The sequence below is a fragment of the Nelumbo lutea genome, chromosome 7 (genome assembly GCF_056320005.1).
Source record: "Nelumbo lutea isolate HS-2025 chromosome 7, American lotus-T2T, whole genome shotgun sequence".
NCBI lineage: Eukaryota > Viridiplantae > Streptophyta > Magnoliopsida > Proteales > Nelumbonaceae > Nelumbo > Nelumbo lutea.
The window spans coordinates 22,713,423-22,740,874 of record NC_142690.1 but is presented as its reverse complement, the minus strand read 5'-3'; the positions used below and the strand labels follow the sequence as shown (position 1 = coordinate 22,740,874).

The window sequence follows — 27,452 nt, the reverse complement described above, 5'->3', positions numbered from 1 at the left end:
AGAAAATACATCCAATAAACAGGAGTGGAAGCAGAACAAGAGATGGACCATAAAATTCGTAAAATGCTCACTTTTTTATATAGGGTCATAAGATTAGAATCATCAAAAGGCAAGTAACCTGCAAGCAATACAAATAGGATGACCCCACATGACCACAAATCTGCAGTTGCACCATCATAGCCTCTATCATTAAGGACCTAATCAGTGGATGAGGGAAAATTATTCTAATGGCTTTTAAATTAAAGAAAAGCAAACGACTTCATAGTAGCATAAGATTATATAGAAAAAAGTTTGGTAAAACCTCTGGGGCAACATAGTTTGGCGTTCCACAGGTGGTGTGAAGCAGGCCATCATCCTGTCAAAAACAAGCTTGTCAAATAGGATAAATATTGCCCAGTAAGGCACATGTAAAAGAGAACTAAAATAAAAAAACTTACAAGAATTAGTGAACAAGAATTCAATTTAGAAAATTATTGGCATGCATGAGGAATTCTAGTGAGTTGAGATTATCAAGAAGAGAGAAGGATCAAAAATAAATTATCAAGAAAAAATGGTTAATAGTTATTTACATTAAGAGATGTAGTAGTAGTAGTAGTAGTAGTAGTAGTAGTAGTAGTAATAAGCTATCTATCAAAATAAATTATTAGCCACTATGACTGGAAACAATTCTTCTATTTATTATCATACTTTGACACATTATACCTTATATGATGACCTAGTGTTTTATAGCAGAGGAGGTCAAACACACAGACCAACATAGGAACAAAAGTGGAATTGAATTCATCTATAAAAAAATAATGGAAACACAGAAAGAATCATATAACCTATAATTACCCTGACTTGTTGGGATAATGCACTTAATCCAAAATCAGAAACTTTAAGATTCCCATATGCATCAAGTAATAAATTTTCTGGCTGCAAGAAATATGAAAAGGTAAAAGAAAATGAATATCTGTTTCTGCCAAGATAATTGGACCATCAAATAAGTAAATTTCTAAAGATGCTTTGAAGTATGCAGAAAGTAAAGCAACTTACCTTCAAGTCTCTATGATAAACACCTCTACTATGGCAATAATCAACAGCATTAATGAGCTGCTGGAAATACCTTCTTGCTTCGTCCTCCCTCATCCGTCCATGATTGACCTTGACAAATGCAAAAAAGGATCCACATGTTAGTTATATATTATATATAGTACAAGAATTGATTGACATAAGCAAAAAATAAAAATAAAAATGCATTTCTTGCATAAGAATAGCTTAAATATCACGGGTTATACATGGAATTGGAATGAGCAAGTGATAAAATAGATTATGAGGTACCTCTTTAGCTTGGTTAGGACAGTCTCCTCAGGGACCCAAGACATAGAACCCCAAAAAAGTAGCCACAATGATAAAAGCACAAATAAAAATAAATAGAAAAGAAGTTCAAAACTTACAATCTTGTCAAAGAGCTCTCCCCCAGTAACAAATTCTAGAACAATAAAAATCTTTGTCTTGCTTCCCATTACCTGAGAAAATGCCATTTATTAGAGAAAGCACCAAAAGGCATAAAAATTAACACATTGTCCTGTTTCATATTGTTTACATTATTCCCTTAGGCTCAGTTTGGAAAGAGTACAAATGCGAATATGTACAATGCAAATACATATAAAATAATACAAAATATAAGGTTCTGCACTCTGTTGAGCAAGAGCAAGTGAAGAGAGGAGAGGAGAAGAGAGAAGAGAGGTGAGTCGAGTGACTGAAAGCCCACCAGAACTTAGGGGGCGAAAGAATGATTTTATTATTTATACTAGTACAGTCGAACAATATAAACAGAGGAGAAATTACAACATTACCCTTATGGTACTAAACCTGAATACATACACAACTGTCAACACTCCACCTCAAGTTAGAGCATAGATATCAATCATGCCCAACTTGTCACAAAGATCATGATGTCTGGAAAGGTTTAAACCCTTTGTAAAGATGTCTGCAAGCTGGTTCTCAGAAGTGACATAGGGGGTACACACTTCGCCTGTGATAACTTTCTCTCTGATAAAATGCTTGTCAACTTCGATGTGCTTTGTTCTATCATGTAGCACCGGATTGGCAGCAATGCTTATAGTTGTTTTGTTATCACAAAATAGAGTTATAGGTTTGGTCACTGGGAAACCCAACTCCCCCAACAAATTCTTTATCCACATGCCTTCAGCAACCCCGTGGGCCATAGCACGATATTCAGCTTCAGCACTGGATCTAGCCACCACATTTTGCTTTTTACTCCTCCATGTAACAAGGTTCCCTCCTATAAAGGTGCAGTAGCCACTAGTAGACTTTCTGTCACTTTGGGATCCAGCCCAATCTGCATCTGTATAAACTTCAACTTTCAAATGTCCATGCTTTTGAAATAACAAACCAGTACCTGGATACTTCTTTAGATATCGGAGGATTCTCTCTGCTGCTTCAAGATGAGAAGACCTAGGAGCAAGCATGAACCGACTGAGAACACCAACAGCATATGCAATGTCTGTGCGAGTCATAGAAAGGTATAACAATCTCCCTACAAACCTCTGAAACTATTTCACATCCTTGAGCGATTCACCACAGTTTGTCACCTAATTTATGGTTGGGGTCAATGGGAGAGTCAACTGGCTTCACCCCCATCTTTCCAGTGTCCTGAAGTAAATCTAGGACATATTTCCTTTTGGAAATGAAGATACCCTTCTTAGATCGGGCAACTTCAATTCCAATGAAGTATCTGGCAGGTCCTAGATCCTTCACTTCAAACTGAGTGGCAAGAAAATGTTTCAATTTCTGAATTTCATCCTCCCAATCACCAGTAACAATTATGTCATCCACATATACAATTAGAGCAGCAATTTTACTTTCTCCTTTTTTCACAAACAGTGTGTGATCTGATTGACATTGCCTGTATCCTTTCTGTTGAACTGCCACATGGAATCTGCTGAACCAAGCTCTTGGTGATTGTTTAAGCCCGTATAAGGACTTCTTCAACTTGCACACTTCTGTTCATTGCCTTGGGCTAGAAAACCAGGAGGTTGAATCATGTACACTTCCTCTTCAAGGTCACCATTCAAGAATGCATTCTTGATGTCCAGTTGGTGTAAAACCAAATCCAGATTAGCCGTAAGAGAGAAAAAGACTAATGAAATTCATCTTAGTAACGGGGGAAAAAGTTTCTGCATAATCAACTCCATACACTTGAGTAAATCCCTTTGCCACTAAGCGAGTTTTATACCTTTCCACTGTTCCATCAGCCTTATGCTTGACTGTGAACACCCATTTACATTCAACTGGAACCTTTCCCTTAGGAAGATCAACAAGTTCCCATGTGCCATTTTTGTGAAGGGCATTAATTTCTTCCCTCATGGCATTTGTCCATTCAGGAACTAAAAGAGTTTCAGCCACATTCTTAGGGATAGGGACACTGTCAATAGAGGTAAGGAAGGCACGGAATGATGATGAAATGTTCTCATAGGAGACAAAGTTGGAAATGGGATGTTTAGTGGTGCACAATCTAACACCCTTCCTGTGAGCAATAGGACGGTCAAGATCATTAGCAGTAGAGGAATCATTTTCAATAGATTCAAGGACATCATTGGGAGCCAAAATACCTGAATGAGTATGATCCTTCCCCCAGGAGTCTAGTGGCACTGGAGGTACAGCTTTCGGATTCTTTACAGCTCTCGAATTTGGTTGGCCTTTGCGACGACGAGAAAAAACACGAAAAGGTGGAGGGTCAAGGAGAGAGGGAAGCTGAACCAGTTTCTCCTCATGCCTACACTCCCCCTAAGGAGAAATAGGATAGAAATGCTCATCTTCAAAGAAAGAAACATCCATGGAGAATTAGAATTTACGAGAAACAAGATCAAAACAACGGTATCCCTTTTGAGTGAATGAGTAACCAAGAAATATGCAAGGGATAGCACGAGAATCTAATTTCCCACGGGTGGGAGACAGATTTTGGACAAAACACCGGCAACCAAAGACACGAGGAGGAATAGAAAGAAGGGGAGCCTTAGGAAAGAGAAGTTGATGTGGGGCTTTGTACTCTAACCAACGAGAGGGTATACGGTTTATAAGGTAAGTGGAACAAAGAACTGCTTCAAGACAAAACCGTTTGGGAACATTCATATGAAGTAGTAAACCTCGAGCCACTTCAAGGAGATGTCGGTTCTTCCGTTCGGCCACACCATTTTGTTGTGGTGTGCGAGCACAAGAGCTACGGTGAAGGGAACCATGCGAAGCAAAAAATTCCGTGAGGTCACTATGAAAAAATTCTTTTGCATTGTATGATTGGAAATTTTGGATTCCAGTTTGAAATTGAGTGAAGACCATCTGTTGGAAATCTTGAATGATTTTTTGTACTTCTTCCCTAGTTCCCATCGGGTATACCCAAGTATATCTAGAATAATCATCAATGAGGGTAATGAAATGCTTGTAACCACTCTCAGATGGTAAAATAACAGGGCCCCACACATCAGAATGAACAATGTGAAACGGAGATTCAGATTTACTATTTCTTTGAAGAAAATGAGTTCTAAAATGCTTACTCAACTGACACGTTTGACAAGAAAAATCAGAAACAGACATTGACTTAAACAATTCGGGGAATACAACTTTCAAAGACTCAAAAGACAAATGACCAAGACGACAATGCCATAAATAGACTTTTTTCTTACAGGACTGACTCATAGACTGACTCATAGACTCTGTAACATGAAGACCAGCCTTATTCTCTAGCATGTAAAGTCCATCAGCCATACGACCCCTACCAATTGTCCTCCCCGAGGCCAGATCCTGAATCACATAATGAGAAGGGAAAAAAGTCACTGAGCAATTCAAGGAATTAGTAATACTACTAACAGAGAACAAATTAATGGGAAAATTTGGAACATGAAGAACATCAGAAAGGGTAAGGCCAAGAAAGAGAGAGAGTTCATTGACCAGATATGGAAGAGTATGATCCATCGGCTAGTCTCACCTTGTCTCTTCCAGAAAGAGGGTGATAGGTTTGAAAGTAAGAGGGCGTACCAGTCATATGTTTTGATGCTCCAGAATCAATGATCCATGGAGAGTCAGGGGTGTGAGAAGCAACATGGAAAGCAGTGGCAGGGTTACCTAACGTAGATGCAAATGAGGTTGAGGGAGGAGCATCCATCTGACGAATTGCTCTACCATAGAGCTCTAAATGGTCACGGAAGGAATTCATAATGTCCTCCCTCGGGTCAAGTCCAGTGAGATGTGTCTGAGTCACAATAGAAATGGGGGGCTGATTCTCCTGAGTGGCCATGTTGGCCATGTGATGTTTCTTTGTACTTTGCTATCCGTACTTCTTATTCACCTCTGAACCTTGCTTCTTAGTCAGATCTTGAGCCCATTTTGGTTTCCCATGAAGATCCCAACAGGTATCTTTGGTGTGTCGGGGTTTCTGGAAATGAGTGCACCACAATTTTTCCTTATCTTCTGTTTTTTTCTGGAGATCTCCTTTCCGGGAAGAAGATCCCACACCAGTAGATACACCCCCTTTTGCAACTAACACAACAGCATCCCCACCAGGGTTGTTCATCAAATTTCTCCTGCTTTCTTCAGACTGTACAAGAGCATAGGCTTCCTGAACAGAAGGGAGATCCTTAGAGCTGAGAATCTGAACCCTGATAGATTCATACATAGGATTCAGACCATGTAAGAATGCAAACACCCTTTGCTGGGAGACAAGCTATTTGTACTTCTTAGCATCCTCATCACACTTCCAATCCACACTTTGGTAGTGATCCAACTCCTTCCAAACAGATGTTAAGTCAGAGTAATAGACCGATAAACACCTCTCCCCCTGTCTACAAGTAGAAGATGCTGCCTGCAGTTGATAAATTTTGGCATAGTGTCGCAATTCTAAATATGTAGACTTTGCTTGTTCCCAGATTTCATTCGTAGTTTCAGCCCACATGAAACTCTTCTTGATTTGAGGTTACATGGAAACCAAGAGCCAGGACATAACAATACTGTTCTCCTGATTCCATCTATCATATTTAACACTCCCGGAGGATGATGCTTTTATCCTCCCATTAATATAGCCTATCTTCCCCCTTGCAGTGATGTATAATTTGATCCCTCTTGACCATTCCAAGTAGTTTAAACCATCAAGAGGGACAACAGCCATAGGAAAGGATAGGTCACCCCCACCCATTCCATTCAGCATTGAGGAAACTCCAGATGTGGCTGAATCTTCACTGCCCATGATATCTGAATAAAAAGTTGAAACAACAACCAAAAAAGTACAGTCGTACAAGACTATTTCAGAGATAGGTCCTTCTGACCACTGGTTTCGCTGAGAACAAAAGAAAGAGCACTGTTGTTGCAGTACAGAAACAGGTCCTTCTGACCTACAGTTTCATTGAGAACAAATAACAAACTGAACACTGCTGTTGCAGTACAAGAACAGGTCCTTCTAACCTACAGTTTCACTGAGAACAAACAACAAACTGAACACTGCTGTTGCAGTACTGAAACAGGTCCTTCTGACCTACGGTTTCACTGAAACAAGTCTGCACACTGTTGTTGCAGTAAAAGAACAGGTCTGAATGACCTACTTAGTAGGGCTGATAGCTAACCAGACAAGGAGATCAATGGGGTAGCCGAACAGTCAATTAATAAGATTAATATTGAGCAGACAATTAATCGGCTAAAACAAACCATCAACAGTCCACAATACCAACAAAAAAAAGGTTTGAATACAGTTACTGTGTTAAGGAATACAGTCACTTAACAGTAGGGCAGCCGAACAGTTCATCAGTCGAACAGACAACAGTAGGGTAGCCGAACAGTCATCAAACAGTTCAGTAAACAATAGGCATCCGAACAGACAAGGATGATAGTACCTCTTTTAGTTTCAGATGATAGTCTCCCTTATGGTAAACCAGAACTCCTTGACTGTAAACCAGAGCTCCTTCTACGAATCCTCAAACAATAGGCAGCCGAACAGAAGATGAGCAATACTTCGTTTAGTTTCAGATGATAGCCTTTCTGAAGACAAAACACCCTCTACGAACTGCAAGCAATAGTCTCTCTACAATCGAGCAGATGGATGCAACAGTAGTTCGATTGGAGACAAAAAACTCTGATGCAACAGTAGTTTATGGGCTGGAATACGAAAAGACTCTATAACTTCTGGGTCGAACTGATTTCACCAGATTAGGAGTTCGATTGGAGACAACACTGGATGCAACAGTACCCTTCAGGCCTGAAAGACTTGCTCTGATACCATGTTGAGCAAGAGCAAGTGAAGAGAGGAGAGGAGAAGAGAGAAGAGAGGTGAGTCGAGTGACTGAAAGCCCTCCAAAACTTAGGGGGCGAAAGAATGATTTTATTATTTATACTAGTACAGTCGAACAATATAAACAGAGGAGAAATTACAACAGTACCCTTATGGTACTAAACCTGAATACATACACAACTGTCAACACACTCTACATATTTGCATTTGTACTCCTTCCAAACTAAGCCTTATTTGTGACCCATGATGATAAAAGAAATCATGCTTATTTTTACAAGTATCCTCAAATCTAACTTAACTTTAATCATTCATTAAAATGCCATTGCAACTATGAAAGAACATAGAATGCATCTAGTATCAATAGGGTTACTTCAAACATGGACATGTATACAAGCTGTTAGTTCCATCTCAAACAAATCCGAACTGACTTTGCTCAACCAGGTCTCTACATAGGCTAATCCAAGAAACTTTTTCCCTTCTTTTATCATTAAAAAGACATTATTAAGCATAAGAGGAAAAGGGAATATAAAAGCACCTAACATCCAATAATAAAAGGGAGTCCTGAATCTATGCCTCAAAGAAGAAAACTGTAAAATACAGTAAGGCAATATATATATATATATACTAGTAAACATGTACGTGCATTTGCATGTGACAGTATCTCCAAGACAAAACTATTTACAATTCATGGGCAGTTTTTGAACAGTTATAAGTGGACAGTTTCTTAACTATTATAAGTGGGCAGTTTTTGGAGTGAGAGTAAAGGACATATACACCCTCTTTATCCTCTTTATGCCTGTTGTATGCTGCTTAGATAAGGGGTAGAAAATGTCCAATGAAAATTCCAGAAAAAAGGGGCATTCACACTTTTATAAGTAATATATATATATTATTCATAGGTGACACACTACAATTCAAAATCCCAATTCCAAACCCCAGTCCAACTAGACTATCCACCAAGGAGTTGGCTGATCTAGGTATTCATCTGGATGAGATGATCAATCTGGAAGGCCCAACTAAAAGGTATGATCAAACTAACCATAACCTGAGAGTTGCCGGCCACCTAGCAGTCCCAATCCCCAAAGGATGCATCAGTTTTAGCCCCTGTAATATGCATCATCTCTGCCCTAATAGTCTTTGAGGTGGGCGACAAGATGGTACTAGAATCAATCTTAGGAGTATTTTGGATTTCTTTGAGTAACTTTCTGTTCTAGACAAGCTTGATCGAATCATTAATCATACGGAGGACCTGCGAGTGACCATTCAGAAAATTCAAGGGAGATAACTTAGGTTTACCATACTTAACAATAGGGTATCTTTTCTCTTCTCTTTTAGGTCCAATCAGACTTCCATTGTTATTCTGAGATGAGTGGCCTCTTCTATAGCTTCTCTCAAGGGGTAAGTTATTTATGTAACCCCCCCCCCTCTTAACTTTGGGGTAAAAAAAAACATGTTTTAAGGAGAGAATGAATTGAAAATAGTTTTCTGAATTGGTGCAAGTCTTCCTTATCCTTTTATTCTCAACATGTACCATTATTCTCACTTTTGTCTCTTTCTTCCCTTCTATGTTCTCTCTTGAATTCTAATTCTTTCTATTGCTAGCTTAATTAAGATTTTCTGGTTAGCATTTCTTTCAGATATCAATAAGGCTTCAAATCACTCCTTGGGACCCTCCACACAACCTAAGCCTCTGCCTTCATTTTTTCAATTTCCGTACTCTTAACTTTTGTAGATCCTTTTATCCTTGGAAATTGTTGTCCCTCGGTTAAGATCAGTTCAAATCCCTCTCAAATTTAGTCATTCTTCATTATTCTCCATGGCTATTCACCCTACCAAGCTTCAATACAAAGTTTCAACTAAAACCCTAAGTTTCAGAAGTTTTAGATTTTTTTCTTGCAAAGTAGGATTTTCAACCCTTTGTTCCCAAACTACTTAGAACCTCTTCATATTAAGTCACCCCATACATCCCAATGTTCCAAGTCTGCATACAAAATTTTCATATAAAAATTGTATTCCTAGACGTATTTTATTGGTTCTTACAAATTTCATCATCCCAGGGAAAGATCAATGAATTATTGAATCTGACCCAGAAACTTTTTTAGGTCAACTTGCATCAGTTCATCCAACTTAGCTCATTCTATCACCTATCTTCTAAAAACAGAAACATTTTGAAAGTAATATCTAATTTTTTATACAATAGCAGGCACACTTGACACTCCTGATTATGGTCTTTTTTTTTTTTTTTTTGAGTGCATACTATATTTCAAAACCTTCGAGGTTCTGTGCAACTTGCCACTGCTTCCACCCTATTCACTACAAAATAATTGCAGGCATGTTGCCTGAACCGCTTAAACTGTTATTAAACTGTCATGCTAATAGAGCTTACATAAATCTACAGCTGCATAGATGCTAGGTTAGCTCAATGTTTTTCAAGCCCAGCTGGTTCTCAGAAAAGCATGAACTATACATGCCACTGCCAATCCATGAGTCAACTAAGTCTTGTCCACACCTTTGGCTACAAAGTGGAGCATGAGACTAACATTAGAAATATTTGAGCTTAAGATCAACCCATAACATCATTAAGCTTAAAAATAAAACGATTTTAGTTTTTCAGGCCTAACATAAAGCTTATTTTTCCTCTCATTTCAATATTTGAGAACTTCAGTTAGAATCTAATAATTTCTTCATCTAGAATTTTCACTTAGAGAAAAATAAATTTTATTCTGAGAAAATGGTTCACAAAAAGACCATTAAAATCCACCATTTTCTGACTTCTTTTATCTGCAAACAGTGGAATAACATCCTGCCATAATCATCAACCAAAAAGGATACTATATTGTGTATGTGAAGGAGATAATTATGTTTCTTGATTTTATCCACATCAATATAATCCCTTAACATGAAGGAAAACATTTTGGATTTTGTTTTAAAAGTGAAAGGTCAAAGTAGAAGTACCTCATACAAGCGCACAACATTTGGATGTTTTATTAACTTCATTGTCGCTATTTCACGCTTTATCTGTATGTATATAAACAAATCATATCAGAAATGTAATATTATCATGAAACAATTTCCTTTGAAGCTAGCATAAGATATTAATCCTCCAAGATTCAGTGAAACCATTAAGGCAAGTCAATAAAGAGGTATCGGAACATAATGCAAGTAAACCATTAAACCTAAGGTTCATTACCCAATGTTCGTCCTCACTATCTGGGGTCTCAGATGGGGCTAACTGGATCAGACCTAGCCTTCAGCATTTTCCTGCATGAAGTGACCTCTCTCAAACTTGAACTGGCATTCTCAACTTGTCAGCATAAGATTTTACTACTGCACCAAGAAATGGTCCCTAGGTGATTTGGCCTAGGAGTTGCAATATCTTTGCAACTAACTCAAATGTCCAACAACAATCATTCACCAGGAGGTCCAGGACTACTAGGGACAATTTTTTTTGGGGACTTGTTATTTAAAGGCGGCTTTTTGGCTATGTAATTTCTGTACCTGTTGTGGCTAGCTGAGGCTATCCACAATTTGAACTTGATGTACACCTCTGTTTCCCATTAATAAAATTTTTCTCTGTTTATTGCTGATCAAAAAAAAAAAAAAAACCATTCACCAGATGGATGTGAAGTAAACAGATATACTGGCTTAAGGTTTAGGGTTCAATCCCTACTTCCTATAAAGCTAATAAATGTGAAATGTCAATGAAAAATAGTATCCAGAAAGAAAGGAAGAAAGATAGAAATGAACCACCTGTAATTCGCTGTAGATAAATGTAAATAACTTAAGGGAGGGATTGTTAGATGGCATCAGGTAGCTAGATCGGAGTTTGAAAGTACACACGCAGATTTGCACATGCATTTTAAGAAGATTTTGAAAGAATGAATGGAGGTCATATCATCTTTTGCATTGTTTTTCTAGCATTACATAGATATGATGTAGGGGAAAGGTGTTGAACAGTCCAGAAGCGTGTCAAAAAAATGAATATGGCAGAAATATGAATTAAGATGGATGAATATGAAAACTATAAATGATAGGATCATAATTGAACTTATTTGAAGGAACCTAAGAATAGCTCCAATATGTGATAAAATGAAGAAAGTAGACTAAAATAGTTTGCCCACTCGCAAAGACCATCTACAACACCAGTAAGAAGTGATCTGTTACAAATTGAAGAGCTAGAAGAGCTAGAGCAAAACCAAAAAGGACTTGGGTTGAAATAGTTAGAAATGATTTAAGGGCCCATCATTAACAATCAATATGACACTGAACAGAATGAAATAACAGAATAGGAGTCATGCACTCAACCCCATATAGTTGGGAAAAGGGTTAGATGATTATGACCATAATGATATAGGATATCATCCATCAAAGATACATTTCTTCAACAATAAAGCTACCAATTAAATTGTTTGGAATTGTCACTTCATGCATAGTCCAAACAATTGTAAGGAAGTGGCTCTCAACCTCTTTAGCAAACTAGAAAATAGTTCTCCATTTATCAGTTGAGGATTCTCAAGTATGGATAGGGATGACCCATGAACTTTCTGTATTGTCCTTTTTTCAGGGAATAGAGCCATGTTCCTTTCAACCTCTATTGGAATCACCAATGCCAACAAAAACAGAATCTTTCACGTGGAGGGTCTACAATGACATAATAACGAGGCATGGATCATCTGATTTCTTGAAAATAAACATCGCTAATATTTGTTTCCTGCTGGTGAGAGAGGTCAATTGGTGGCACAACAAAGCATGGGCTTTTCATAAGATTTTTCAGCAGGAGTTTGTCTCTTCCTAAAAGTACAAAACAGTTCATAACAGATTGGTAGTCATAGTCATAGGCCTCTGGAACCAAAGGCAACAGTTTGTGGAATCCAATTCTAATGGTTTTGATAAGTTACTAGATAAGATAGTATAAGTTGAAATTTTCATGTACAGTTATTCCTTTTAATCTGGTTTGCCCTGTATGTATCAATGGCATGAAATACCTTACTAAAAAAATAGAAAATAGTTTTGGATAAAGGCAGCTTTAAATAAGTGGTTTCCACAAATCATTTTGGGGGTCCATAAGGAGATTGTATACCCTTAGAAATTTCAACCACTCAAACCGAGCCAATCAGTGAGAAGTACCATCACAGGCACATAATATAACACCATAAATATATTTATGTTCAAAACAAAATGAACTACATTAAAAACTGAATAATAATAATAATAATAATAATAATAATAATTCAATACACAGAAGTTGAAATTAAATAGAGAGAAAAGAATAATTCAATAATTATATAGTGATCCAAGACGGACCTGTTCCGCCATCTTGTGTTTAAGAACCTTCTCCTTGTCAAGGATCTTGATAGCCACGGGCTCCCCAGTCTCAGAATTTCTTGCAAACTTCACCTTTGCAAATGTTCCCTCACCAATGGTCCTTCCCACCTCATATTTACCAACTCGACGCTTTACTTTAGGTTGACTCATCTTCCCTTTAAAAACAAATTGCACAAGATTCTTGGAATTAATTGGCAATTGATTGTGCACTGACAAAATCTCCCTTGAAATGCAAATGACACCTTTTTACAAATGCCTCCTAAGAATGAAATTAAGAATGTGAAATTCACCAGTATTAAAGCATTTATAATTGTGACCTTGCTTCAAACTTATAAAACTGAAAACCAACATGACTATCTGAAATCATGTGGCAAAAGCCATGAAAAGATATGATTAGCATAAAACCATCAAACTCATTCAGAAGTTTCCAACACTAAAGGGATTAATTTAAAATTGTACGTATTACAATTACAGCCACTCCAACCATTAAATTTTACACCTCCTACCCAATCTCAGAGACAGCAACTAAAAAATCTGACAGTTCAATCTCAGAATTCTTTCTACCTTAAAATTTTAACAATTCTTCTTATAACAAAACCATGGAAATCCTATAGTTCAAAGGTGAAACAGGAGAATCATGCTGAATCATGCTACAGGCCCTATTTCCAATAAACAACAGATAATGAACCTGAGGCAACATATTAAAACAGAAAGCCTAAAAGCACATTCTGTAGAGTAAGAGTGAAGATCATCTGAGAATAACTGGCCTTCTTCCCAATGAACAATGAATAGAGTTTTGTTCAAAACTAAAATACAATAAGCACTATATTCAGAAACAAAAATAGATCCAGAATTTAAAAAAAAAAAAAAGTAAAAATTAAATCAAAGAGGAGTCAAGATCAACAATCAAAATGCCTTCAATCATTGAAAATAACAATTAGTCATTCACTTTTTCAGGAGTAAGCACGAGCATCGTGCATTAGATTCAAATTACTTTGAATGCCAGATTTAGAATACAACAGCAAACCAATCAACACCGACAATTCAAAAACAAATTCAGAAGATGTGAACCAAGCTCTCTGTACCCTCCCCTACACGAAAAAAATCATCAATTTACATTGAAAATAAAAAGATACCAACATTTTATAATTCAAACCATCACAAAAGAGTAAACACAGTAAAGTTCAACATCCCGGTTTCAAAATCAGACACAACAACTCGGAAGCCACTAACCCCACTAAAAATCTCCTAACAGAAAAAACATAACTTCACTAAATTCCAGTTCCTCACGCCTACCAAAAAAAATCTCCAGTGCCTTGCCTTATAATTTGATAACGAAAAAGACCCAAAAGAACTAAAAATAAGTTCATCACCAGCCTAAACCCAGCTACAGGATGATCTTCCAATAAAACCCATACAAAAAATTCTGATATTTTTATCTAATTAAAATAAAAAAGAACCAATTAAAAACAGACGGAAAAGGAGGAAAGTAAGAAACAAACCGGAGATAATTCCTTGCAGATCAGCTTCAACGGGCAACAAAGCTCAAATCCAACCAAATCCCAGCACAGAAAGCTTTTATCTCACAAAGCCCCTTGAAAGTTACTATCTTTTCTTGCAGAAACCAATTAAAGAATACAGAACCAAGAGCACAGAAGCTTCAAGTCAAGAAAAAACAATCAATCCATGTACGAGAAAACTGAATTAAATGGTGAGAAAAAAGAGAAGATGATATCCTTTAAGCTCTACAGAAATTATGACAATTGTACCCCCAATAAAAAAGAAATGATGATAAGAAGCAGAGCTGGTAATTATCAATTATGTTGGCTTAAGGAGTTGGGTTGGGTCAAGAATCGAGATGACAGGAGTATTTACTCGAGTCTTGAGACTACAAAGGACAAGCATGACTCTGTTTCTACTGAACAGAGAAATTAATGACTGGAATTGCCTACTTCGAGTGCATATGGTCCATGTGTTGTTGTTTTTCTCTCTCCTCGCCCCTCTCTCTCTCTTTCTCTCTGTACGGTTGTTGTTGTAGTTATGATACTGCCACCCTTCATGGAAAGCGACAACAGACCTTTCCCCTCGTAATCCACAAGTATCCCATATATCTAAACTACATGGAACATGATGTACATCCGGTTCCGATGCCATACGCATGGCCCACCTCTTCCACCAATCGAATGGTCAAGCGTAAAGCATCGTAGAGATGAGTGAAATCGCAAGCCACCGAGAAGGAACAAGGCGGAAATGAGGAGGAAATTTCTCAACGATATCTCCTCTTTGCGGCAATGATATTTGATATCTGCCTTCGGTAGTGCCAAGGAGACCAACCTATTTCCACGTAACTCTCATGAATGCATCCTGCGCCAATGATCAGGAATACTGTGTGGGGCCGCCTATTATAGATGTGCGGTCCCTGATGCATGCAATATATTAATAGATACTACTATAGCCGGATATATTGTTTCAATGATTGAGAGTGATAGAAAGGTAGGACCGGCCGACTAAGAAAGTGAGTAGAACCTTTAATTTGACTAACGATGGATTCACCAGCGGGTGAGTCATTTCTGTCTGTATGTGACCACGTGGCAAATTAAAATCACTCTTATTAAAGTAGACTACGTTTGGTTTGAAGAAAAAGGTAGGAAAAGGAAGGGAAAGAGAAATCATCTTTCCCTACTTTTTCCTTCAAACCAAACACACCCTTAAAGCTGGTTTTGTATAGAGAAATTGGACCCACTGTGAGGTTGACCTGTCACTCAAGCTAGTGGGTATCTCCTGTAAATTGAAGGGAGGGATATTTGGGACCTGATCTTGCAGGAATTCATTTGGTTATGTTGGACCACAGGTGACTTTGTCACTCATGAATTTGCAATTCATGTGGTTATGATGGAAGAGAGACGACTATGTGGCTCTTTCTGTGATTTTTTATATATATTTTGAATTTGCATGTGAGAGAATAGGCGTGTCTTCTTTATCCTTTTTGTCATAAAGATAGAATATCAGAAAAACTTATAACCAATTAACTAGTATCATAAAAGATGTGATCAATGAGATAGTATTTATCACAATTTACCAGGGGTGCTTTGATTGGTCAATTTACTTCAAGGCCGTTCGCTATTCGATAAGTTACTTACTCAGGTACATTTAGCCATGTTCTTTTATTTCCCATATAAATAAGGCAAAGACTATTTAGTCATAAAAATCCATTATTATAAGGGGCATTTTTGTCCCATTCAAGTGTCGGCAACTTTCCCTCAACAGGAAAATAAACTTTCCCTATTCTCCACATAAATCTGAAAAAAGAACATGTGATTCTTGGTCAATGGGAATCAAAATCCCATTGACCAACTTTCCCCCCTCTCCAAATCTAGAAAAAAAAAATGCCCCCCACCCCCTCAGTATCATGTCTTTCTGGTATCATAGATTTTTCCCTCTTTTTTATATTTTAGTGTTTTTTTCTCTTTTATCTTGTTTTCTATTAAAAGATACAGGTGCGATGCATGAGGTGGTGTTAACAGATGCCCATGTTTTATAGGGAGTTGTTTGGTTTGAAGGAAAAAGTAGGGGAAATAAAGAAAAGGTAGGAAAACCTTTACAATTTCCCTTCCTTTCCTTACCTTTTCCTGCAAATCAAACATAACCTTAGGGAATTCTGACTTCACAATTACTCTCATAGAAGTTCTAGGATTGGGTTCTGGATATAGTTTCTTCTCAGGACTTGGACTCTTCTATTCGTAAGGAAATTTTGAATTTGTTTCTTACTACTATAACAACGTTGTTCATGGTGCTAACACTGTTCATGCCTCATCTGTAATTTGGAATGCACACAGATTATGCTAGGAGAGGAGGTGAAGAACTTGGTGTCATCTCCCCAAAGAGTCAGTAGGCTGGCTCCATTGACAACATATGTCCCAATCAGAGATCATGTGCTCCAAGATCCTTTAGCCAAGATATTTGTAGATGGTGTTTTTAAACGCAATGAAAGGTCCAACTATGGAGCAGTTTTTGTTGACATTCAAGCAAAGTTCTATAGCGATTTGACATTAAAACATGTCTAATGGTGTTGCATCAGACATTCCAAATTCTTGTTTGTGACATTCAAGCAAAGTTTTATAATGATTTGAGGATTCAATGGTTTCAAATTCCCTGGAACTGGAATCGAGTGGCCCATTTTTTGGAAAGTAGTTATTGCATACATTCTAGTCTATGCGCCAATTCTAGTGCCTTACTTGCTGAGCTTTTATCTTCTTTATCTATGGTGTGTAATTCGAACATGTTTGATGGTTTTCTATTAATTTAAAGTTTCGCTTACCAAAAAATAATTCTGCTCTCTCTCTCTCTCTCTCTCTCTTGTCTCTTCCTCCTCTTCTGACTTGAACATTAGAGAATTTTCCCCAAGGAATAACTTTAGGCTATGTTTGGTTTGAAGGAAAAAGTAGGGAAAGGAAAGGAAAAGTAAGGAAAGTTTTACATATCATGTATAGGTTTTCCTACCTTTCCCTTCTTTCCCTTCAAACCAAACATAGCCTTAGGGCCTCTGATAATTTCAGGATTTGTAGGTTCTCATGGGCCTAGATTTTCCATTCTTTTCCTTTGTTGCATATTTGAATAAACACAAGTGATGTCATCTGTGGAAACAACCAATCTAGGGCTTATGGTGTAGAAAACGTAGAACACCCAACCTCAATGATAGAAGGAGAAGTCAATGTTCAAAATTTTGACACATATTGATCTGTATCAATATGTATCGTACTGTGGGCTTCCCGATATGCCCCTTGTGAACGTCCGTAAAATACCGATCATTCACTTCCTGGAAAAATGTTTAGAATCACCGCCCACCAAAATCACAAAGTAGGGAGTGATGGGTCTCCCAAATTATTGCAAATAAACCACAAAAAAATTACTCTCGGCCTTGTCACCATAGAGAAAGAGAGAGAGGGGGGGAAGGGTTAGGCACTCCTTTGCACAAGTACTACTTCCATTCCCTAAAATCACACAAGAAGAAGGTGGTAAAAGAAGAAATGTGTCTTCCACCTACAATGGAAGGGCACTTCTGTAACCGAGCATCTCTTCCTTCCCATTTAATCCCCTTTTAGGAGAAGGGGCCTAGCAAAGGGTGAGACTACATCCCACCCCTTTTCTATTAGAACCCCTACAATCTTATTCAGTTGATCAACTGGAAATGGGAGAGAGCCCTCGAATTGCTTCCTCCGATTGCAAGAAGACACTCTTATCTTCAAGAAATCCCAAGAAAAGCAATAAAAATAAAAGACAAAAACTGCAAAGGAGATGAGGTATGAACCTTACCTCTTGTAGCCTTCAAAGAAATAAATTGATGCAACTATTCCCCTCCATTGTGTCTCCCTCTCTTTCTACTCACTCAACCTTTCTCCCCTCTTGTGTCTCCCTTGCTTCTCTCGGCTCAGATCTACCCAGTCTTCCCTCAAATGTTCCACACTTCCCCTTGACCTCTCTTCTCTTCCAAACTCTATTCTCTCATCCAATCCCCTCTTTAAAATCCTCTCCTCTGATCTCCCTTTCTGCCACAACATGCTCTCTCTCTCTTGCAAGAGAACGAAAGACTCTCAAAGACCCTTCTCATCAGTTCAATTCGGGCCCTTCCTCCCTTTCTCCACTGACATGCTCTCTTTCTTTCAAGAGAATGAATGACTCTTAAAGACCCTCCTCACTGGCTTTCTCCACTGACCTCTTTTCTTGGGAATGGAGCCTCCTATTTATAATAGAAGGGAAGGGGAGGTTTTGCCAACTCTCAAGATGGGACAGGGTTTTAGCAAGTTAGGGTTTAAAGGGATAGAAGGGTTCAATTACTTAGGGTCTAAAGCGTAATTTCATAATTTTGGGGGATAATTTGGTAACTTTGAGGCAATTTTGGTGATTTGGGGTTTGAACAGACAAGTTTAGAGAGGTATTTGGGTAATTTGAGGAATGAAGGGCATTTTGGTAATTTTAGGTTTGAAGGGTATTTTGGTCATTTTACATGAAGGGTATTTTTGGAAGTTTAAAAGGAGGGGTGTTTTGGTAATTTGGTCAAGGGGTATTATGGTAATTTGGGTAAAGGGGTACTTTGGGAATTTGGAAATGGGTATTTTGGGAATTTGGAAGAAGGGGGCATTTTTAGGCTTTAAGTATCAAGTGAGATCAACAATGGATTTTGTCATTTTGTGGATTTGGGTTCTTGGAATTATCTAGGTTTCGGTAAGGTCAGAATGGTTTGATCGGTATTTGAGGGTGGGTTAGGGGTTTAGACAAAAGACCAAGCAAAAATTGGGTGTTGATACCCCTACATGGGGTGTTTCGAGGTCTAACATGGTTCAAGGGGTAGACAAGCCTTAAACCAACCCCTCTGAACTAGGTTGGAAAAATACTAAATAAAAGGGATGCGAGGGGTGCATCAGGCTATATTGATATTTTGAACCTTGAGAGAAGTAAAGATCTCAAAACGCTTCTACTCCTTGAAGTAAGGGTGAGAAAAAAGAACTAAAATACCAAACCAACCAAGAAAACCGACCGAAACCAAACCAAAAAACAGTTAACTGAACCAGTCGATTTGGTTTCGGTTTGATATTATTAAAAAACGGATAGTTTCGATTCGGTTTCGGTTAACCTTTTAAAAAAATGGTGTTAACCGAACCAACTGGTATATACTAATAATATATATTATCTATAATATATTATATAATGTATAATTTATATATTATATTTTTAAGATTAAATAAAGGATTCAATTTTAACCTAATCAGCCTTTTCCCTTTCCCTCTTTGAGCTCTCTCAGTTCTCTTCTCTCATCTCTCTTCTTCCCCAACGGACCGACGGCCTCCGCCCTTTGACCGAGTCACTGATGTCCAACGACCTCTGGGCTCCGAGCCTCCAACCGACACGCCAACTGTCTCAGTGTCTCTCACTCTCAATTCTCTCTCTCAGTCTCTCATATCTTCTTCTTCTTCCCCAATGGGCTAGACCGACCGACGGGTAGATCCATGGAAGGAAGAGGAAATACTTGCACTCTACTAAGTTTTTCCCCTTCAAAATGAAGAGCAAGAAGAAGAGAGGGAGATGATTCGAAGTATGGAGCTCCCAGGACTCAAATCCACTTTCGAACTGGTATATCCATGGAGGGAAGAGGAAATACTTGCGCTCTTGAGAGCCATATCTAGCATGGAAACTAGATTTCCTGACTTCATTTGGGAACATGTTTCCAGGTACGTATCTTATTATTCTCATGATTCCTTCTTGTTTAAATTGTTATGACTTCATTTAGGGTTCTTTTTTTCTGTTTTTCTTTTCTCTTCATAGTTGAATGATGAAAAATTTAGGAAATGCTTGAAAAACCAAGGTTTTTAGGAAATGCTTAACATTTGGGAATTGTTAACAAAAATGCTTAATGAAAAATTTAGGAATTGCTTCAAGGTTTTTCCTTTTTTTTTTTAATTTTGAGTGCATAAAAAACAAAAAAAAAAAAAAACCGAACCATGGTTAGTCGGTTGCATTGATTCAGTTTTGGTTTGGATACTTAAAAAACCAAACAGATCGGTTCGATTCAAAAAATGTGCTCACCCCTACCTTGAAGGCCACCCCAGGATCAAGTAGTGACAATGGAGTAGTTCAACCAATTCATGCAATAGGTCTAAGCCCCCATCGCCTAGATCCAAGGCTTAGTGCCATCCACCAACAATTGACCTAGGAGCAAAAGAAACGTCCATGAGGCTGACCCACAGGCTCAATTCAACAATGTCCAAAGCCAATCAAAGAGTCTAAAAACCAAACAATCTAACAAGCCAATGGAGTTTTAGCACTCCAAGGCCAAACCTAGTTTGGTTCAGGATCAAGTACGAAAGAGATCGGTCATGATAGGAAGATTGAGGTGGATGTGAAGCTTAAAGCCGTGTTGAGGAAAATGAAGAAAAAGCCAGACATCTTGAATGGCATTGATCTTGCCTAGGAAACCCCATTCATTCAGGACATAATGCTAAAACCCCTTCCACTGTAGTTCAAAATGTTGCGATTCGAGATATTTGATAGAATGTGGGACCCATTCGATCACTTGGAGAGTTTCAAAGTTTTGATGTTTCTATATGACACCTTGGGAGCTATCATGTGCCAAGAATTCTTGCCTTCCCTATGAAGTTCAACATAGCTATGGTATTTAGGGCTCTAACCTCAACCCATTTAGTTCTTGGGATTATTTCTTAGGCCACTTCATCAATAGCAAAACACACAAGACCTTGACAAACTTAATGATGGTGAAACAAAAGAAGGATGAATCCCATAAGGACTATGTATATCACTTCAACACTAAGGCCTTGGAAGTTGGTGGTGGTAGCAACAATTATGAATGTTCTAAAGACCTCTAGGTACAACTTCTCCCTATCCAAGAGGAAATTGAAGAATATATTTGAGTTGTAGCTTACTTAAGTAGAAAATAGATTAATGTTGAGGAAGCACATGCAAGTAGGAAGGATGATAAAGATGAACAATATGAGAAAAAATGAAAGGATACGGATGAAAAAAGGCCTTGAGAGAACAAAAAAATAAGCCAACCAAGTCCAAAGATTCATCAAGGGGTCCTCCTTATGGGTTTAAGAAATATACCCCACTTAACACCTTAAGGATCCAAATCCTAATGTAAATCTAGGACAAGGAGTTTGTTTGTTAACTTTAGCAAGAGGAACTGGGACAAGTACTACAAGTTTCATCATGACCACAACCATGATACCGAGGATTGTCACCACTTAAATAATGAGATAGAAATTGTAATCAAGCAAGGCTACCTTTGAGGTTATGTTTTAGGCAACCAAACAAGTGATGACCAGACAAATGAGCCAACGAGGATTTGGATATATGGAGGAGAGAATACGATAGTCCAAATTCTGTCTCCACCTTGAAGCTTATGAGGGATCAGATCATAATTGTATGCATATAATGAAATATATCTTTTCTTTCGTCTTTAATTGTATACATATAATGAAGTTTATGTTTCAATGTTTTGCAATAAGATGTTCCCAATCTCTACATACCTAATTTATTTTGGCATTAGGTGGGTTTTGGATCGGAGTCTAGAATTCCAAGTCTCAAATCTGGGTGTGAACCTCATAAGAGCTGTAAATCATACATTTGATAAGGTCCAGGACTCCAGATCAAGTTATACGTGGAGCTATCAATTTCCAATGCATAGTTAATATGGTTAAGTGTGTGATTAGTTGGAGGCATCAAGGTATTTGTTTGATTTGTAATGAAAGAAATTATTATTTTAATACATCTATTGAATGAAAATTGTTGCTAACACTCTAATGCTTGACTCGTAGGAAATGGTGAAGGAATTCAAGAAACATTCCAAAGTTGAACATTCAAAAAGAAGACAACTATCATTACCAGTGGCTTGTATGGTTAATATGTCAATTAGATATCATTGGAAATTTTTGAAGTTTTTGAGGTTCTCATAGTGTTAATATGTCAATTGGATGTTGTATTTGAATAATTTGTTTTTGGATTTTTTAATGTAATTAATCTTTAAATTACAAGATGTTTTAAATTACATTTTTTATTTATCAAAGTTTTCATGTATCGATTATAGGATTTCGTAGGTATATTAAGATGCTAAATCATTAGAAAAAGGCAGGTATTAAAAATGCTGAAATTAAGTAGGCATATAATTTTTCTTTAAAAAAAAGGTCTATGCCGGTGTGCATATCCGCCAGTTTAGCTATGAACAAGATGGGAATTGGTGTCACACAGGACCTAAGGCGGCGGTCAATGTCTGCCGGCTTACCCATTAATAAAACCAAAGGCGGCAGTCCAGACCGCCAGCTTAATCAGGCGAAGCTAGAAGTCCGAAAAAACTGCCTTAGAGAACTTTGAACCGCATCGGACCAAGGGGAAAAGGCGAAGGTTTTTCCTACCTAAGCCGGCGATCCTAATCTAAGGCAGCACCCACTTAGACGGCGGACGAATGATCGCCGGCATAAGCCTAAGCCGGCGGTCTTTAAGTCTAAGGCGGTGGTTTTGCGACCCCCTTTTCTGACACTTGCTTCAATTTTGCACAACCAACAAGTTTAGCATTAGCATGGAATTATAGGTGAATTTCTTGGATGGATGGTGCCTAAAGAAGAAGAAGAAGAAGATGATGATGATGATGATGGAGAGGAAGAGGAGCCTGCACTACCCCTTAGGGGGTAGTTATTTTTTAGTTTTTAAGTCATGAAAACCTATGTACTTATTGAACTTATTGAACTAATGGACCATTTGATTTCATTAATAAGATTGATTTTTACATTCAGAACATAATTTCAACACTTAAATACTTTAGAAATACAATATGAGGATGAAAACAATTGCAGGAAAACACAAAACTTAGAAAAGAGACTAAGAAGCACAATCTAGCAATGGGGGGTTCTACGCAATAGGGCTGTTCACAGGTCGGTTTACTGAGGTTTTTCTAACCGACCTGGTCGGGTTGGGTCGGTTTCGGTTCTAAGTTCATCCATGCCCCCCATGGCCACCTAGTTTTCTGGAAATATATTTAAAACTGAAATATGTATTTTAGAAACAAAAATATACATACAAATATATTGGAATCTATATTTTCTGGAAATATATATCTGACATATTTCATAATATATATTTTTTAGATATAGATATTGGAATATATATTTTTCAGATATTTCAGTTTTTCGTTAAGTAGGAACTAAGTCAATTCGGTTTGGGTCGGTTTCGGTTTTCACACAAGAAAACTGAAACCGACCCAAACCATCGGTTTATGAATTTGTACAACCCGAAACCGACCAATGCTATGAAAACACAGCCGACTCGGGTTGGGTCGGTCCGGGTTGGTCGGTTTGGTCGGGTTGGGCCTTCTTATTAACAACCCTACTGCGCAGCACACTAGATTTCTATTCGGCTATTTTCAAAAACCAATCACTATGAAAATGGAAAATTTTTCTTAATAAAAAAAAAAATTCAAGGTGTTTCTCGTGTAAAACCCTAGAAAAAAAATCAAATAACACATGGAAATGAGCTCTAAGCCTCTTTGTACCTCCATGGCTCAAACTTTTGTGGAAATCATGAGTGTCTGAAACAACACTTTCTAAATAGTTTGGGAAGCACTTCTAGTATCGGTCTCAACATTTGTCGATATTAATGGTGCATAGAGTTGGAGATGAGCATCCTCAATGCTTTAGTTTGATTTTAGCAAGCTCCCATTCATGTTTATTATTTTGGTATGGAAGAGTTGTGCCCTATGATAGACGAGTTTTGTTATTTGTTGAATTTTGATCCTCCAATGCAACTGTTTAATCCTTCCTAGAACAAGGCGGGCTACGTCCTTTCCTATAGTTTTATTTTTTGATAATGGTTAATAAAATTTAAAGGTGGCACCCCTCCACTTAGAGTAAATCTTGGAGTAAAAAAAAAAAAACCCAGAAACCTTATAGTAGATATTTCAAATAAACTTATATATATATATATATATATTGCAAATATTTCAATGTTGCAATGTCACCTATATTGGGTTAAGAATGGGTTCAACTCAACCCAATTGTGACCCAAAACTCAATTAAGGCTTCAACTCAATGTGGGTTTAATTATCCGTCATCTAGAAGACCGACCTTATGTGGGTAGAGCACCTTTGTAAGAAAAGCCTGTGATCAACAAATGAAAATCAAGCAAGGACCCTAGAAGAAACCAAAGATCAATGAATCCTCATCAATAATGACAACTTAGATGATATCCTTTTTTATGAGGCCATTTAAGTAGATGACAATCAGCTCGAATCACATTCAGCCCATGGATGTCCCACTAGTTAGCTTCTCTAGAGAAATGGTGCAACTTAAGTATAATATCTCCTAACAACTAGGGAAGAACCTCACCAAATCATATTAATGATTTAATTCCTATTATTAAAGGTTAGCCTTCCTTATTATATCATCATTGAGCGACTTAGCTTGAATGTAATGATGGCCATTATGTTCACTTACCACCTATCGATGAAATTCCCCACTAACCATGACATTGGTGAAGCACGAAAAAACCAGGTCATGGCATGCTAGTGCCATGTTACTATTATGAAAGGCAAGATGAAGCCCTATAAAACACTAGCCATGCACATCTTAGATCTAAGAGATGAAGTATATACAAAATGAGGAGAGCCAATTGAATGATTAGTTTATGTGCCATTATTAAAAGAATATTTTGAAAAGACTATACACATTGGATCACTTACAAGTGATGAGCTCTCAACCAACACTATAAGCTTCTTCTAAGCTAATGTTAACATATTTGTATGATCTATAGGGGATATGTTTGGGATTAACCCCTCAATCATAACTCACGATCTTAATGTGAACCCAACTTATTGACCAATATGGTAGAAGAGAAAAAAATTTACCTTAGAGAAGTGGTAGTATTGTTCCTATATGTTTTGATTATAACAAACTCATTAAGAGTACTAATGAATGTGTTAAAGCATACAATTATTTCCATTGAACTAAAAATGATCAGGATGAATATGTTAGAATCGTAATTGAATTGAGACTCCTAAGAAGGAATTCTAGTTGCACTAGAACTTTAGTATTTGACACTCACAACACTCTAGGATGAATATAAGAATAGTTCTTGTAGTACTAGGATTATTGGAAAAGTTTCTAGGGCTTGTCTTGTAGTGTCCTAATTAAACAATAAATCCCTAATATACCTGATAATTAATTGCAAACTACCTTAAAATAGTTTTAAAGCAAGAAACTAAGTTTCAAGGAGTTTCCTAATTAGAGTATAACACTTAGTTAAATAGCATTTATGGTAGTTGGTTGAGAAAGTGATTCTTTATGTGATTTCCTAACCAAATACAAAAAATTGTTGTGTAAAAGGATTGGACTGTCATTTTACTTTGCATTTAAGGGCCAACTTGATAGTGTTCAAGACATAAATACTTAACTACAAATGTGTAGCTAAACTTCTTTACAGTTTTAGGAAGCATTTCTAATCCTAATCACAAATTAGAGAGAATGGGTGGATATTCCAATCCAAGAGCAAATAGATACAATATCTCTTGGGAAACCCTAATCCTTAGGGATGGAAACCCTAATAGGATCTTACACCTCCCTTAGAACTTTGTTTCTCATCATATATAAGATATTTTGAGAGCTTAGAGTAGATTCAATCAGCCATAAAAAGGAGTTTGATATGCTCTAATATGGTGCCCAATTTATTCAAAACTGAACGTTGAAAAGCTATAGAAAAAAGGTAGTGTGACTTCTTACATTAGAGGATTCAAATTGGCCAATTGGATTGACATTGTGTGCTGATTTTTTTATTAAAGAATTAGATTTAGGAGTTGTGCTTTGAGCAATTTACCGGTATGAAATAATTAAAAAATAAAAATTAGTTAGATACACCACGATGATCTTGGTTTTATAATGAATTAAATCAACTTTCTTTTTTACAATTTCACTCTTAAAGTTTGTACTCCTTGGAGATATGGTATTACCTATAAAGCCTAGAGAGGTTATCTTGAGAGAGGGCAAGACCCATTTCTTGCTAACCAAAATTGGCTCCTAATTTTTAGCCCCAAAGACTGAAGTCTTAAACTTTGACCTGAGCTACTATGCTTAGAATCTAACCAAAAATAAGGCATCTTTTCTAAAAAAAATGTATAAAATGAAGAAAGGAGAAGGCTAGATGAATTGGTGAAAAAAGTAGAACTCAAAAATCTAGAGACGACCTAGTGGGTTGAACTTAGCATGTAGAAACTTAAGAGAGTATGCTGAGTCTTTCGCCTTCTCCCTTTTCTAAGGTAACTAATGGCCTATATCAAATGAAGATGGATGTTTCTAATAATGGCTTTTTACATTCATTGCCCTAACATTATCACGTAGTTCATTTTTATAAATCTTTCTAACACCACCTCAAAATATGAAACAACATGGCCTTTGGAATTCAAATTCCCTAGTTTAGGTATCCTTATCAATAAGGGTATAAGTGATCATCCCTCCTAGAATGCAACCTAAGTTACCATAATTAGAAAAAGATACTAAATTCCAATATTAATGAATATTACTTTTATCATCTTGAACAACCCTCTTCCTAGAAGACTCTCTGCTTCCTACGACATGAGTACAAAATTCTTGTTGATGGTTGTCACCACCTTGGCCAACACTTTTAGAAAATGTATTTTTATCACTAGGATTATAAGTCCTATTAATAGTCATTGTCATCACAGGAAAAACCCTATTGAATACATATTTATTTTTAGAGGTACAAAAGTAGCAAGAAACTAATTCTAGAAGAGGTACATATCTTTATTCTTTACCAATCCAAACTCCAGATTACCCTCTCCGTGAAGGTATTATTAATAAGAGTATGAATAAGAGGGAAGGAATGTTCATTAAGATAAGTATTTTTACGAGTCTAGGAAATCCTCTTGGCAAAAGTATCTTTATCACCAAGAGTACAAGTGAACAACTAAATCCCTTAAAGAGATAAAGCTCAAAAGGTTAAGAGCAGGGATGAGGCTCCCTTGAGCACAAAACACAAGAACAAGTCAACTGAGAACAAGGGATATCGCTCAATTGAATTGGACTATATGGCTTGGTAGTTCACAAAATTGTGAGATCAAACCATCTACAACTAAAATAAAAAAGGGTTTCAAGTTTCAACCCTAAGAACACACTTGTGCATTCTAGGAGTTGAAAAATGCAAAGAGAAGTCTTCTAAGCTTCTAAAGATAAAGAAAAATCCAAGTCACTTTGTGTTTTTGACTTCTATATTCAATCTAAAGATCTAATTTTCTCTTCTTAGGATGATTTTCTCTTCACTTTTAAGATAAGTGTGAGTT

General features: G+C 37.2%; 1 protein-coding gene across 4 annotated transcripts in view; it reads right to left on the bottom strand.

The window, feature by feature from the left end:
* CIPK3 (CBL-interacting protein kinase 3) overlaps positions 1-18,384 on the bottom strand; it is a 31,514-nt gene extending 13,130 nt beyond the window's left edge. The window contains exons 1-9 of one of the 4 annotated variants that reach the window (XM_088955757.1): positions 17,915-18,384; positions 14,104-14,259; positions 12,581-12,756; positions 10,232-10,294; positions 1,437-1,508; positions 1,036-1,143; positions 835-915; positions 302-355; positions 72-197 (exon numbers count right to left, since the gene is read on the bottom strand). In XM_088955757.1, coding sequence (XP_088811883.1) covers positions 72-197; positions 302-355; positions 835-915; positions 1,036-1,143; positions 1,437-1,508; positions 10,232-10,294; positions 12,581-12,751 — 675 coding nt within the window. In that variant the 5' untranslated portion in view covers positions 12,752-12,756; positions 14,104-14,259; positions 17,915-18,384. Of the gene's footprint in view, positions 1-71; positions 198-301; positions 356-834; positions 916-1,035; positions 1,144-1,436; positions 1,509-10,231; positions 10,295-12,580; positions 12,757-14,103; positions 14,599-17,914 lie in introns of those variants that run through there. The other 3 variants (XM_088955759.1, XM_088955758.1, XM_088955760.1) reach the window with 3 other exon arrangements.
* Between the last annotated feature and the right edge of the window lie 9,068 nt (positions 18,385-27,452).